This window comes from Carcharodon carcharias, chromosome 23, assembly GCF_017639515.1.
Source record: "Carcharodon carcharias isolate sCarCar2 chromosome 23, sCarCar2.pri, whole genome shotgun sequence".
NCBI lineage: Eukaryota > Metazoa > Chordata > Chondrichthyes > Lamniformes > Lamnidae > Carcharodon > Carcharodon carcharias.
This window is the reverse complement of record NC_054489.1, coordinates 20619525-20635129: the sequence shown is the minus strand read 5'-3', so window position 1 is coordinate 20635129 and position 15605 is coordinate 20619525. Positions and strand designations below refer to the sequence as shown.

Sequence of the window (15605 nt, the reverse complement as noted above, 5' to 3'; positions counted from 1 at the left end):
TATCTTGACCACCATTCTTTGCAGAATCAACATTGCCAAAAACATTGTGGCATTTTACATGCTCACTTACACAACCACAGTAACTGCATTTCAAAGTAATTTATTGTATATGAAATGCTTTCAAAAGAATTTCTGAGAAATGCAACAAGGCACAGGATAAAAGCAAGTCTTTCTTTCCTCCAAAAAGGCTATAAAGCTTTAGCCATTAAAGGGGAAACAACCTAAGGTGTTTTCATTCATTGATTATGTTAACAAGGAATTGTACTAGTTTAAAAGGAGAACACATCCTATTTGGTAGCTGCATTTTCTTCCTCTGAAACATTGCTGCAGATGCTAATTAGTTTCTTCAGCGACTGGAACTGAGTGCCTCTTTGGGGCTCGAGATAGTCTTGGGCAACAGCCCTTTATGACCTATGATTGTTAAGATGACACCAGAGCTGAACATATTGAACAGCTAAGGCTAGGTCAAAATCTTTCCTGAAGCTTAAGTTATTTGTATCCTACCTTCTGCCTGAGCTTGGCTTCTTCTCGATCATATTTTGGTGGCCTGTAAGAAAAAAGTTACATGATCAAAGAATTCAAGCAATGATTTATGACTACAATATGTCTAATATCTATATTAGTTTGGATTCTGTGCTTAAGGTCACCTTCCAGGAAACTTCTAAGAGAACAATGGGCACTTCTTACAGGTCCAATCATCTAAAGACACAAAGAAATTTCAGGGTTCGCAGCTTGATTCACAAGTTACCCTCCCAGGGAAAAGGAAAAGGTATGTTTGTTTTTTGTATATTCTGGCGGGAGCCCTAAAGGATTTAAAAAAGAACTTTCCTAATTAAAGTTGCCTGAATAATCTCAACATGGGATAACAAGACAAGAATCAAATCTGTAAACTGAGAGGGGAAAGAATTCATATCAGAATCAATTTCTACATTTTACAGGATATCAAACTGTTGCAATGAACTTCATTGCTATGGGAAATGTACAATATCGTATTTTTCTTTTAAAGGATATTTTGATACATCACATGTGTTTCAAGTAATCTTGAGAACTCAGTGGTTTAAAAAAAAGGAATTGAATAGGAAGAAAAAATAAAGGAGAAGGAAATGGAAAGAAGAGCAAATGGAAAAATAAATAGACACACAGGGCAATGAAGGAATTTAAGATAGCGAAGGCAAAGATAGCCAGGAATGACAAAAGAGAAGGAAGAACAGTAACAAGGTGATTTGGAAAGCAAGAAGTTGAGTACAAATTCCTGAAGAAAACAATGAAATAGCTAAACTGTTACAGAAGAAATTTTCATTTCCTTAGAGTTGTTATTACTGCTGAATAACTGGGCTCATGGGGGAACCCACAGGAAATGGGAGGGAAACGTCCATGGTACAGCAAAGTTTGATGAAGTAATGAGATTGCCCAAGTCTTCAATTTAGCAACAGGAAACAGAACCCACTGTGTTTCTCTGTTTTATTCTTCCAGTGGATAGGCAACCTCCAAAGACATCAGAGTACCTGTAGTGTATCATGAAACTATGTCCTCACGCTATGGGTGGAATCGTCCCAGATTTGCTAAGTGCGGTAGCAGGCAGGAAAAATGACGCTTTACCCACTGACCACAATGGCAGGTTTTTGTGTGGGTACTGAAAACATGCCGTCTCATCGGTGGGTAGCCTGATTTGTCCGCCACGCAATTACCTCACCACTTCCTAACACCGGGTGCTGCGCACACTGTTCTCCATGCTTGCAGCCCAGGGCTGCTCCAGTGAAGACATGGCCTCAAAAGCCAAGAAGAGTGCAGCCCCCTGATTCAGTGACACATCCCTTGGATGCCTTCTGGATACCGTGGAGGCCTGCTGCGATGTCCTCTGCCCCCGCTCTGACCACAGGAGGCCCCATCAGTCTCATCACTCCAGCTTGGGAGGTTGTGGCAGAGTTGGTCAGTGCCAACGTGGCACACAAGAGGTTGGCCATCCAGTGCAGAAAATGAATGATCTCATTCGTGCTGCCAGGGTAAGGCAACCATCTCACCATTCTAATCTCACACACGCACAAGGCTATCACACATTCACTGGCATCTCACACACTGCCAACTCAAGGGACATCACCACTCACACACACATCCAAACATCTCCATCTGGCCTCATCTCCTCTGGGGACCGCCTCCTCGGCCTTCACCATCTTGAGGCCACATGCACAGATCAAAATGTGCCCAACACATACTGTGGGATACCACTCACCTTCCCCAGTGCAGCCCTCATCCTGCAGCCTCTTCCCTTGCCTGAAGCCACTTCTCCCCCTTCCCCAAGCAAGCCCCAGCACTGCAGCTGTTGAAAAGCCACCCCTGCCTTACGGCTGGTCTGGTAGTCTGAGGCCTGCCCATGAGCCCCACTAAAAGTCATGTGGTGCTGCCTGTGAAGCCTGGCACTGGTGATCACGAGTGCTGCCCGAAGCAAAGTAGGCAAACAAACCTCGAAGCCCCAAGTGAAGTGCAGCTCACCAGGTGCATGTCGCTTATGTACAGTTGTGAAATACGCCAGAATGCAATCAGGCCAATGTGCCCGAATGAGCCAGCATTTGGGTGAGGGGGGGGAAGAGATGATTTCGGCAAGCAGGGCTTATAATGAGATGCTAAAGTATTAAAATTAGGTTCCCAACATGTGGCAGCAGGAAATGCGGCCCACCATTCATGGGTGGAGTTGACAATCGCAAACTGGTTTCGCGGCAGCCTAAAACCAATTTTTGGCCTTTTGCCATATTATCTGCTCATGCCCCCACCAACGGGACAAGACAATGCTGCCCTATATTTTTATGAAATATACATATATCATCATGGCTACTTCTTAACATTTCAAAAACTGGAAAATTACTTTTTAAACATGGCTGAACCCATGTCTGGTTGTGACCTTTGAGGAGCTAATCTAGCAGTACTGAAGAAATTTGCACCTCGTTATCTCTGAAGCGATGCTAAAGACTCAGTGGGCTGCAGAGACCAAATTCAAAGGTAATTATACAAAGGTTATCTACGTTTCATAAGCCAGGCCTGACCACTGGAGCCCACTGGTCTGCTTGGACAAAGGACCCTGCAACCTCCTTTGAAATTCTTAATGGTTGGAACATTAACAATCTCAAGAACCCAGACAAAGGAATATAGATCCTTTGTCAAAGCCAAAGCAAAGAGGTGGGAGTCATGTGACGTGCTCACCGCCACCCCCCCACCCCCCCAGCTGGGAGAACCAGTTATACTGTCTTGCTGTCCTGCAAATCAGTCTGCCATCTTTCCATCTACCAAACAGAACAGATAAAAGACTTTGTCCATGTTTGAAAGCCTAACCCTATCTACATTGTTTCTACTGGAACTTCTGAACCATCACCTATAAGACTATTTCATCTTCATGTGCCTATCTCATCTTGGGAGTCAGACCTACTGGAAAAGTGAATTATCCAGCATCAGTTTTCAACCTGCTGACCTGTGAAGGAATACACCATGGACTCACATGAAACAATAATTCTTTGCTCTGTGGTCTTTGTCATGTAAATTTTTCTTTCTCTATCCCTCTTTTATTGTATGAATACACAGGTGCACATGGTGTGAAATAGGGTCACCCCCTCCCACATTTTGAGTGTGCATGAATAAACTAACCCCCCGAGTTTACCCTATCTTGAGTTTGCTGTGGGGTTATTAATAAAAATTGGGTCACACTTACAAAGAGGGAAATAAAAATCACCTTTCTGTTTAAGGACAGGTGGTGAGAGGAGAAATTGGGGCTGTGTAAATTAAACACCCTCTTATCCATAACACATGAGATAATGCTTGTTTAAGATATTGTGATCCCCTCCATGTGGTTCTGCTCACTTCCACACCTTACATAAAGACTGCCCTACCCACATAACTCAACTAAACCACAAAGTATTAAACTAAGGAGGAACCTTTAACATTCATTTCCTCAGGAGGTAGGGTGTAACGTATGGAATGTTCCAAAAATGGAGACTGCTGATGACCCAGAAAGTTGGACAATAGTTCTTATTTTCATCATGGCATCCAGTACTAACCTCTGGACACTGACCAAGTATCAATTCTAAGTAAAGTGAAATTTTGCAAAGAAACATACCAGAACAGGTGTCAGAAATGTATTTCATTCATATCTGCAAGCCCCAAAAACTACTGTTTAGCAAACGTGCTGTGATCACTGCAAGTAGCTGTTTAACAGATGTGGTTACAATTTCAGCTTTTAATAGAGTTGTTTCTCTCTAAATGGGCTCAAAGTAGTTATCTTAAACAAGCCTTGCCTCCTACAATCCAGAAGCTGTAATTTTTCAGAAATCTCGCATTGCAGAATGGGTGAATGCAGCCATATGCTGCACAGTTACATTCACCTCAGAAATGGTGAATAATTGCTATATTAGAAAAAAGTTTAAAATAAAGATAGCGCCAATGTTCTGAAAATATGAACAATACCTGAAATAAGTCTTCACCTTATGTATAGTTTATCTAAATCTAACAGGAAGTCAACTACCCTTAGTAACAACTTTCCCAAGAGAAACAGTGGTCTTTTCTGTTTGCAATGCACAATCCTGGCAAAGCAGATTCGGTGCGTTTATCTTCCTATACTAGTGTGCCCCTTAGATTAGGAGTTTGCAGAGTAACTTCCATTTGAATTCACACTATAAATCACAAGAGTCCCTGAGAATTCCTGTTTTTATTTATTCAAATTCTTTGAAATCAGGACAGCAGCCAAACGTAACAATATTTACATTTGTAAACTAGTCAATATTACAGATGTTATGCATGGCAAGTTAAAGGCCAAGTGCAGATTTCAGGCAAAAAGGAGTAAAAAGGGAAGGGGTAATTGGCCAGATGCGTAGACATAGTTATTCTTACACATGTTGATTTTACAGTATCATTATAGTTTATTTTATAGCTTCATTATAGTTAAAATACCAACATTTACAGCAGAAATAGAAGTGGCTGCCGTGTAGAGACTTCTCTGCAGTTTGGCCAAGGAGCTGGTATATACAACACTGAAATACTGGAGAAACGTAATTGACCAATTTACATTATAATTGGGTGTAGAAATTCATAACAGAAAAGTTGACATTAAAATGTGATAAAACGAAATAAGGTTTTGTAGCCGAGGCGTGATTACAGAAGTAAAGTTGTGCAGTACAATGTGAATGTAAGGAACACAAAAATCAATACATTTCTGGAAGGTTGGAGTTTAGCAGAATTAATACATTAGGCAATCTGCATAGCTCCCACTTCTGTCATACATTTCCAGACAAACTAATTTATTGGCCAAGCAGCAAAATATATTCTGTCAATTATTGAAATGAACAATTTTGAGATGAGGTCAGAAACTTTTTTTTTCAAATTTCTGACACTGTCCATGATTAAAATCATCATCTTTCCCTATTATCCTCTCCATTACACATGCTCTTAACTGGGCATAAAAGCAGAACCAAGATCTGGCAAGAGAAATTAATGCCAAGTATAATAGGAGACCCATGAGCTATGATAATTACTTCATGTTATATTGCAATCATTACATTCAAGCATGTGCAAACTGCCTGTGGGTGTTAAGTTAGGGTTTTAGTCATTGTGTGATCTGATGTCGATGACATTCATTTTCCTGGCACAGCAGGTTCTCTTAACTTAAATGGTTGGCAATCATATTTTCTCCAACCTCCTATTTGTCTTCCCTTTTAGGATGATTAAGACATTAAGACAAAATGTTATGTTGCTATGTTGTGGATGTAGCAAAGTACTCGACAACTTTGAGCTCAACTTGTAGGTAATGTGTGAAGACCACCTAATGCTTCGTAAAATGCTACGTGTTAATGTTAACTGGCTCTACTCACTCAATAATGACCCTGTTGTTTTTCTGATAACCTCAAGAGATTTGTTGCTGCCATTTTAAATATATTCAGCAGCTGGAAGCTTGTCCTTACTGATGATAAACTCATTGCATCTGGCACGGATACTTCTGCATTTTATTAGTCCATTGAAAAAATTGCCAGCAACTGGAAAAATTTGCCACTCATGATAATACAGCTCTCAGGGGCAAGCAGTATTCATGGCCTACTCATCCAGCAATAAAAAAAAAAGTTTTTGTCCAAGAAATAACAACTTGTATCTTTCATCTGAAAACACTGGGAAAAGACACATTCAGAACACAAAACAAATATTCTACCTTTTCAAATTATAAGCACTTGAAATCATTCCAGTTTTTGGAGGGTTCATTATTTTAGCAATCCTTTCCAGTAGGCAGATATTGTCGTTTTCGATGTTTCGACGTACCCTTGCATTTTGCTGTTAAAAATCAGTCCACAAGTAAAGAATTGAAATGAAAATAATAGTCAAAATGAAAAAGTCTCTTTAACTTACAAAACATTTCTACTGTCTTCATTGCTTATGAAGGGATTCAAGTGTCACCAAGTGAATATTTGTGTCTATGCTTCATCTTTTAAAATATTTTGGAGCACAAGCTACATACCTTCTGCATAATGTATGTTATATGTCAACTGTATAATCATACAGTAATAGGATTTTCCCAAGACTTGGCTTAATGGAACCGAGGATCCCTTAAAATATCACTTCTGAAACTCGCTTACCAGTTGCTCTTGACACGATTTTCTGGATGGGTTAATGAAGTGCAAGCATGAACACCCCTTCCCTGAGGCTAATTAGTGAATCAGTTGGGTTTATTGATTTATTGAGTAATTTTTCATTTAGCGTTATTGTTCTGGTGCTACAATACCAGGTTGTTTAAATTCAATTCCACAAATTGTCACTTGGGATTTAAACTCATGGCCTTTGAGTTGCAAGCCCATTACTATGCCTCTTTGGTTACCAGATCTGTGGTAGAATTCATTGAATAATGTATTTTAAAAAAAAAACACAACACAACAAAATACAAACAGCAAGATATACCCAGAATGATCAAGGCCACTTGCTCAAGGTTTTCATGGATGAACAGATGAGGCTGTAAATGTGAACACTCACCAGCTAACAAGACCAGCCACCTGCACCCACACCCCCTTCCACCCCCGACAAACCCAGGCCCCAAAACTATGCTGGTAGAAATCTCTAAATGCCATCTAATAAAAACCCAATTTGATTTATCTGTTCATTGCAAACTGGTAGCCCTGATAATGATTGAATTCATTCCATCCGCAATAATATCACCATATTAATTTCTCATATAAAGAAGACCCTGACGATGACAATGCAAAACAAAAAAATTCTGTGCTATGATCGAAAGATAAGAGGCTAAATTTATTCATAAAAAAGTCAAAATTTTGCTTACAATTGAAGTGAATCCTACCTGTTGCTTAATGCTCGACACTGCTTTATTCCTGTTGGTGGACCTTTTCTGGGATACAAGTTGATTAGCTTCAGAGCGTCTAGGTGATGTGTTCTGTTGTCTGCCCCTTTTTGAACTATAAGAAATGAGTTACCTGGTCAAACAATTCAAGAAATAACACTACAGTACTGTGGTTGTCTATTCAAGGGAATTTTATACCATTAAGTGTATAAACATAGATGGGACAAAATATGCAATAAAAGTCTGAGCATGAGAAAGCCACCTGGGAGAAAGTGTCTTCAGTGCACTGTGTGTAGCAAAACTACTAAGACATTTGGAAGAATCACATGTTTTCCCTACACATGGCACACACAGGATACTGCCTCAGTACAAAACATTGTAAGTGGCAGACAGGTTAATGGAAGCCATAGTTCAGGGAGTGAAGGGGCAATCTATCTATCAATGAAATAAAAAAAAAGTTGGGTCACAGCTCTAACTATACTAAGGCCTCATATTTGAAATGACTGGTGACAGGACTTCGAACACTAAGTCATGTTCTGATCTTTATTCACTGTGTTTGATGACCTGAGAAAGATCTGGGTTAGGATTTAATCAACTTTGAACACGCAGACATGCCAAACCAACTTCAAAAGTTTCACAGGTCTAGCTATGGGAAATCAGTGGGGTGACCAATGTGTGTTACCAGAGGGGAGCTCCACCTGCCAGTCAAACATATCAGGAAATCAAAATTTCCCATCTGTTGATGGCGAGATATGTGTCCTAAGCAGTTAGGAAGAGATGGAGAGTTTTCTTATTTACAATGATGCTCCCAGATAGTTGAATTCTGCAATAGCTTCTGAAAAATGATGTGTAATGCTCAACTGCTACACATTTAACAAATACTTTTTTAAGTCAATTTAAAGTATTAAATCCATCCTCAAAAGTAATGCTAGTAGTTCCAAAAGAACATGACGAGATATGACCTTCAATTATCTTTAGCATTCAGTTTTACCAAGGCCTGCTCTAATCACCTTTTCCTGTCCCTTCTCCCAAGTGAAACTGTAGAGAACACATCTGCGCCAAAAGCCATTCTCCTTTGCTAATTAAATTGTTTTGAATTATTTAATCAGATTGACAGCATTGATTTGCTGAAGTGCATCAATAGCAGTATTGCCAGGCTGAACTGATAGCATTAATTTCCTGCCTAATTTGTTAGAATTTACTTGGAGGTTCAGTTATTACAGTAACAAGAGCTTAGATTCAAAGCACTGCAATACAGAAATCCTCGCTTACATATTCCACTATAGGAATGATATTTAACATTTAGCCAGATATTGAAGAATATCAATAAACAATTATAAAAAGCTTAGTCATAATTTCAAGTCTAAGATCAATGCAACAATCAACAGTAAACTTTGCTTTGTCCTAAATGTTTCTGTAGGAAAGCAAAAAGAGGGCAAGACAAAAATATTGCCAAGTAAAATCAAGGAAAACCCAACTATGTTTTATAAATACATAAAGAGCAAGATGGCAATTAAGGAAAGAGTAGGACCAATTAGAGAACAAAAAGGTAATGCGTGTGTAGGTAGAATACATGGGCCACGGTTTTTAATTGATGGGCTATAACTTCCGAGTTCCTCCCCCAAGATGCACTGGGGAACCCCTCTCAGAATTCAAAGGTCATGATTTGCATGGCAATTGCCCAGAAGTGCAAACTTCCTCTGGGCAATTGCCCTGCTCTGGGAACCTTCCAAAAATGAGACTTAAATAGCAAACCTTGGATGGTTCTGGCTGTGTTACGCAAATAGTTACTCAGAAAAAGTTAGAAGATGGCAGACTGGAGAGAAAAGGCCTGTGGGGTCCAAGGACAAGCAGCAAGTTGGATCCAAAATTTGCCAAATGGCAGGAAGCCAAGGATAATGACCTATGGGTGTTTTTATGACTGGAAGTCTGTTTCCAGTGGTGATCAGTACTAGATCCCTTGCTTTTTGTCATGTCAATGATTTAGGTGTTAATGTACATGATTAAGAAGTTTTAGACAATACAAAAATTGGTTGTGAAGAAAGCCATAGACTGCAGGAACATATCAATGGACAGATTAAGTGGGTAGAAAAGTGGCAAGTGGAATTCACTTCAGAAAAAAGTGTGCAGCAACGCACTTGGGGAGGGCAAATGAGCAAGTCAACGCATAATAAATGGTAGGATACGGAGAAATGTAGGGGAACAGAGGGATGTTGGAAGGCATGTCCACAGATCCCTGAAGGTACCAGGATAGGTAGATAAGGTAGTTAAGAAGGCATTCGGGATACCTTCCTGCATTAGCCGAGGCATTGTATACAAGAGCTGGGAAGTTATGCTATAACTTTATAAAACAATAGTTAGGCCACAGCTAGAGTGCTGAGTATGGTTCTGGTCAGCACAAGAATGTGATCGCACAAGTGAGGTTACAGAGGAGATTTATGAGGAAGTTTCAACGAAGGAGGATTGATTCTTTGGAACAGAGGAAACTGAGGGGAAATTCAATTGAGGTATACAAAATTATGACAAGTCTGGGTAGATTGGATAGGAAGGAACTAATTCCCTCAGCAGAGAAATCAATTACCCTGGGCCATGGAATTAAAGTAATTTGCAGAAGGAAGAAGCAGGAATTCTGAAGAAATGTTTCCACCAAATGGTAGTGGGAGTCCGGAACTCACTGGCTGAAACGATGATAGTGGCAGGAGCCCTCATTGCACTTAAATAACATTTTGGTATACACTTGAAGTGCTGTAACTTATAGGGCTACAGACCAGGAGCTGGGAAGCGGGATTATGCTGGATAACTCTTATCAGCTGGCACATATACAATGGGCCAAATGGCCTCCTTCTGCGCCATAAATTTTCCAAGTTTCTATCTTATTTCTGAGCTAGAACATAAGAACTTAGGAACTAGGAGCAGGTGTAGGCAATTCAGCCCCTCAAGCCTGCCCCGCCATTCATTACGATCATGGCTGATCTTATTTCGGCCTCAACTCCAATTTCCTGCCCTCTCCCCAGAACCTTTCAACCCATTACTAATTAAAAATTTGTCTATCTCCTCCTTAAATCTATTCTGCGTCCTTGCATCCACTGCACTCTGAGGTCGTGAATTCCACAGATTCATGACCCTTTGAGAAAAGTAATTCCTCCTCATCCCTGATTTAAATCTACCACCCCTTTAGCCTAAAACTATGGCCTCTGATTCTAGAGTGCCCCAGAAGGGGAAACATCCACTCCACGTCTACTTTGTCTATCCCCTTTAGCATCTTATATACCTCAATTAGATCTCCTCTCATCCTTCTAAATTCTAGCGAGTATAGAACTAAACTGCTCAATCACTCTTCATAGGACAAGTCCCGCATCTCTGGAATCAATCTAGTGAACCTCCTCTGAACCGCCTCCAGTGCAACTACATCCTTCCTCAAGTAAGGGGACAAAAACTGTGCACAGTACTCCAGGTGCAGTCTCACCAATGCCTTGTACAGTTGCAACAACACTTCCCTATTTTTATACTCTATTCCTTTAGCAACAAATGCCAAAATTCCATTTGCCTTCCTTATTACCTGCTGTACCTGCATACTAGCTCAGCAATTCATGCACGAGGACACCCAGATCCCTCTGCACTGAAGCATTCTGAAGTTTCTCTCCATTTAAATAATAAGTCTCCTTTTTATTCTTCTAATCAAAATGGATAACCTCACACTTATCCACATTAAACTCCATCTGCCAAATTTTGGCCCATTCACCTAACCTATCCATATTCATTTGTAAATTTATTTCTTCATTGCAACTTACTTTCCCACCTATTTTGATGCCATCTGCAAATTTAGCTATAGCACCTTCTATCCCTGAATCCAAGCCATTAACATAGATTGTAAATAGTTGGAGCCCAAGGACTGAACCCTGTGGCACCCCACTAGTTACAGCTTGCCATCCAGAAAAAGACCCATTTATCCTGACTCTCTGCTTTCTGGTGGTTAGCCAATCCTCTATTTAGGCTAATACATTACCCCTAACTCCATGTGATCTTATCTTGTGTATTAATCTTTTGTGCGGCACCTTATCAAAGGCCTTCTGGAAGTCAAGATATACTACATCTACAAGATCCCCATTATCCACTTTGCTTGTCACATCTTCAAAGAACTCTAGCAAATTAGTCAAACACGATTTACTCTTCATAAAACCATGCTGACTCTGATGAATTGTAATTTGACTTTCCAAATGCCCCATTACTACTTCCTTAATATTGGATTCCAACAATTTCCCAATGACAGACATTAAACTAACTAGTCTATAGTTTCCTACTTTCTGCCTCCCCCCCAACTTTTTGAATAAGGGTGTTATATTACCATTTTTCCAATCGACTGGAATCTTTCCAGAATCCAGGGAGTTTTGGAATATTATAGACAATGCATCTACTATATCCGCTGCCACTTCCTTTAAGACCCTGGGATGTAAGCCATCAGGTCCTGGGAACTTGTCATCCTTTGATCCCAATAGTTTTCTCAGTACGTTTTCTCTAGTGATGGTGATTGTTCTAAGTTCCTGCTTCTCTATATCCTCTGCACTACCTGTTACTATTAGGGTGGTACTGGTGTCGTCCACTGTGAAAACTGAGGCAATATGTTGATTAAGTGTCTCTGCCATTTCTGCGTTCCCCACTATTAACTCCCTAGTCTCGTCCTCCAAGGGACCAACATTCACTTTAGCTACTCTTTAGCTACTGCATTTAACTTTTGAAAATTTTAAATGAAAACATTAAACAAAACAACAATGAATCGTGAATGCTGATTCACTGAATTTAAGAATGAACTGGGCCAGTTTCTGGCTGGGGCAGAGATCACTTTGAACCAAAGGTAGGTACTTCATGACAGTAATTAGGACCAGAGTTTTCTCATGAATCACTAGTTTTGATCTCCAAAGGACAACGTTCGCTCTAAGCTTCGTGCTGCACAGCATCCATGAAGGTCCATGCAGGCCGCTCACAAACTATCCCCGTTAATAAATTGCGCAAAAAACATAAAGAGACCAAGCATTCAAATAAACAGACCACTTACAAAATTTAGAGGATTATTGTTAAAGTGTCAGAGCAGAATTTTCTAGATACTTTCATAATTGGTCAATGTTTCTAACTGAATTTTCACCTCTCCCAGGAGAGTGGGGTGGGTGTGGAGTGTATATGCTGTAAGATATTGTTGTTGCCTGGGACAGACTGGATAATCTAGCAGGTCTTTTCCTGGCTGTCCATGTTTGTACATGATAATTTTTGTTAAATGCAACTATTGAAAGGAAAAATATAATGCAAAACAAACATCCTACTTTCTTGCCACATTGCTGCTACTCCTGCTGGATACTCCTCCTTGTGAGTTTGTTTTTGAAGTTGATCTTTCTACCATGGCCGTATTGGCGGCTTCAGATTCATACGTTCCCCACTGATTTTTAAAAAGAAATACATAGTCATTTCAAGAAATAAGATCTTTTCTCTTTGCAAAGTGTACGCCAGAAATGAGGGATACCACAGCTGAAAAATCTAAGCTTTTTGATTACTTTCTATTGCATCCAGTGTCAATAAGCAGTACTCAGGTGGTTTAGACAGTTCTGTCTGATTTAACACAGCCAAATTATAAAAGGGACTTGAGACTTTTTGCTATATTAAAGGGGCTATCTAAATGCAAATTGGGGTGTTTATGCCTTAATCCAAAACTCAGGAGACCTACTATATAACATTTTCATTTCTCACCATCCCAGTGCAGTAGGGCTTTCAATCTTGTGTCAAATTATAGGCAGTTTATACTATTGCAGAGCTTGTGTGTCGAAGAAAGCGCTCTGAGGCTCTCAAACATATTTTTCTTTAGACTTCTATGATTTCCATAGATAAAAAGACATTGGCATGGGTTAGATCTGGACCCTGTTCTCAGAGGTTAAAGAACAATGTTTTGAGATATCCAATTCTTGCCTCTCCTATCAAAAAAATGTTTTTGAAATTAGAAGTTAAAAGCCCAAATAGAAATCAGCAGAATAGAAAGAGTTGATAGAAACCTTAGACTACAATTGCACTCTCCAGCAAACTCAATACGTGATGGAGACATACAGTGATTTCACAAAACCTGTGTGGAAATAAAATTTTGAAAAAATTTAAACTGTGTAATTGATTCAATTGCTAACTATCTCATAACAAAAATAACAATTTACCACTCAAGGAAATCTCCAGATAAAAGTAAAATACTGAAGATGCTGGAAATCTGAAATAAAAAAAAAGGAAATGCTGAAAAAACTCAGGAGGTCTGACAGCATCTGTGGAGGGAGTTGACATTTCAAAACCATATGACCCTTCGTCAGAGTTCTGAAGGAGGGTCAGGCGGACTAGAAACATTAACTCTGTTTCTCTCTCTCTCCACAGATGCTGTCAGACCTGCTGAGTTTTTCCAGCATTTTCTGTTTTATTAAGAAAATATGCATCCTGGTGTAGGTTGCTGTAATTAGCTTCAGTCAATGATTTGGCTACGGGACCCTGGGAAGTCCTAAGCTGTAATGCAGCTTGACTTCCAAAAGACATTTGACAAAAGTCATATAAAGCTGTGAGCCTTCAAGGTAAAACAGAAGAACAGAGAAGGACTTGGCAAAAGGGTAAGGTGGGCAAATGCGGCAAGGATCTGTGGGCGCAGGTTAAGGAGCTGTACGTAATAATGATGGTAGAGAGAGAAGTATCAAGTGGAATGCCTCAGGAATTGGATTTGGAAGCCCTTTTGTTACAAAATTTACATCAGAAACTGGCACGCAGAAGCTCCATGCAAACTGGTCAAATTCACAGATGATGCCAAACTAGGATTTGAACACATAGTCCAGAAACTACAAAATGAGTTGGCCAAAATATGCCAATGACAGGAAAAATACAAACTAAATGTAATATTATTCAGCAGCTAATTATTCCAGAGGATATAGACAAGCTCAACTTTGAAAAATAAACAAAACTAGTTTGTTTCAGTTATGCAATTAGTACTCACCATTCTAGGAGTAACCGCTCAAATGTCTACCATGAACTCTCTTTACCTCTTGCGAAAGAAATTGCATCCCAACCACAATGAAAGAGATACTCCTGCCTCAGTACTAGTGTTAAGGATTAAGTGTTGGAGCATTCAAAACATTTAAGTTTGAAGAAGTCAGTCCAAAATTGCCTGACTTGGTATTCTTTAACCTAGCAGATGTGCAACAGGAGTTTTCTTTAAGATATTTTGTCTGGTGTAGTTATTTACAAGTGAATGTTGATACTAGTGTTAACTTGTACATGGAAGACTGTGGAAACTTGGGGAGTGAAGATGACAACTTGAGACATAGAATTCAATTCAAAATTGAACATTTCCTATCCTTCACTATTGTGTTTTGGACAGAAGGAAATATTTTTGATCCAACTTTTGCTTCTTCAATTTCAAAATGGCAACATTGAGACTTCAGGGGATTGTTTTTATGCAATCTTCCTTGAAAGCATCAAAATATTGCGTGCAAAATGCAAAATTATAGTTTGGTGTCAGGCAATATGCATGACTAGAGACAGAAAATACCCACCCATAATTAACTAAGAGAATTTGAAACTAGCACTTAGCATAAATAAAACTTGAGTAGTACAAAGTTAAAGTGAACTTAAAACATTCACTCAATTCAAAATCAAAGATTGCTTGGTTGCAAATAAACGGTGCAATCAAAGCTAAATTTGGCTAGGAGAAGGGGTTACCTTATATTGAAAAGGGGACAAGCATACCTTAATCTCAGTTACATGAGTTACCTTTCTGGTGGTATGTGAGGAGAGTAACAAATACAAAAGAAAAATAGATTTTAAAATTCTGCTGTAATTTTACCTGACCAGCTTGATCATCGATGTTGTCACCTGAAGAAGTAAAAATAATTTTTGTAACAATGTACAAAGCAGAACGTGAAACAACTTTTAGAATAATTAACTTCCAAATAAGGTATACCAAACACACCATGAATAAATTGCCAAGCCAAACTCAGAAACAACAAGTAGCATTTGTAATACTGTTAAGGATACCATAGGATATTCTACTTCCGTTATTAAACAAATAGAACATTCTTTAGCAGCTATTTTGAGTTTTGAACACTATACAGATAATTGTGTCTCAAAACCAGCAACCTCAGGGCAGAGACCGTACCAGATTTTGGATCTTGCTGGTTTTTGGATCAAGCAGTTCAGTCCAGGTCGGGCCAAGCGGATCGGGCTGAGTAAAGTCAGGCGGGATCAAGGGTCACTCAGACCATAGGAAAAGACAGGTGTGTGAAGC

At 39.4% G+C, this 15605-nt stretch overlaps 1 protein-coding gene and 1 long non-coding RNA gene across 2 annotated transcripts in view; both read right to left on the bottom strand.

Annotated features, from left to right (window-relative positions):
- Positions 1-1643, bottom strand: part of LOC121268948 — a 38041-nt gene extending 36398 nt beyond the window's left edge. The window contains exons 1-2 of the mRNA XM_041173252.1: positions 1600-1643; positions 505-547 (exon numbers count right to left, since the gene is read on the bottom strand). Of these exons, the coding sequence (XP_041029186.1) occupies positions 505-547; positions 1600-1643 (87 nt within the window). The remainder of the gene's footprint in view (positions 1-504; positions 548-1599) is intronic.
- Positions 1644-4804: 3161 nt separating this feature from the next.
- LOC121269120 lies at positions 4805-13421 on the bottom strand. Its single transcript, XR_005941309.1, has 4 exons — positions 13351-13421; positions 12631-12743; positions 7316-7430; positions 4805-6300 (listed from the first exon to the last, which is right to left on the bottom strand). It is a non-coding gene; the product is annotated as an uncharacterized LOC121269120 (long non-coding RNA).
- Between the last annotated feature and the right edge of the window lie 2184 nt (positions 13422-15605).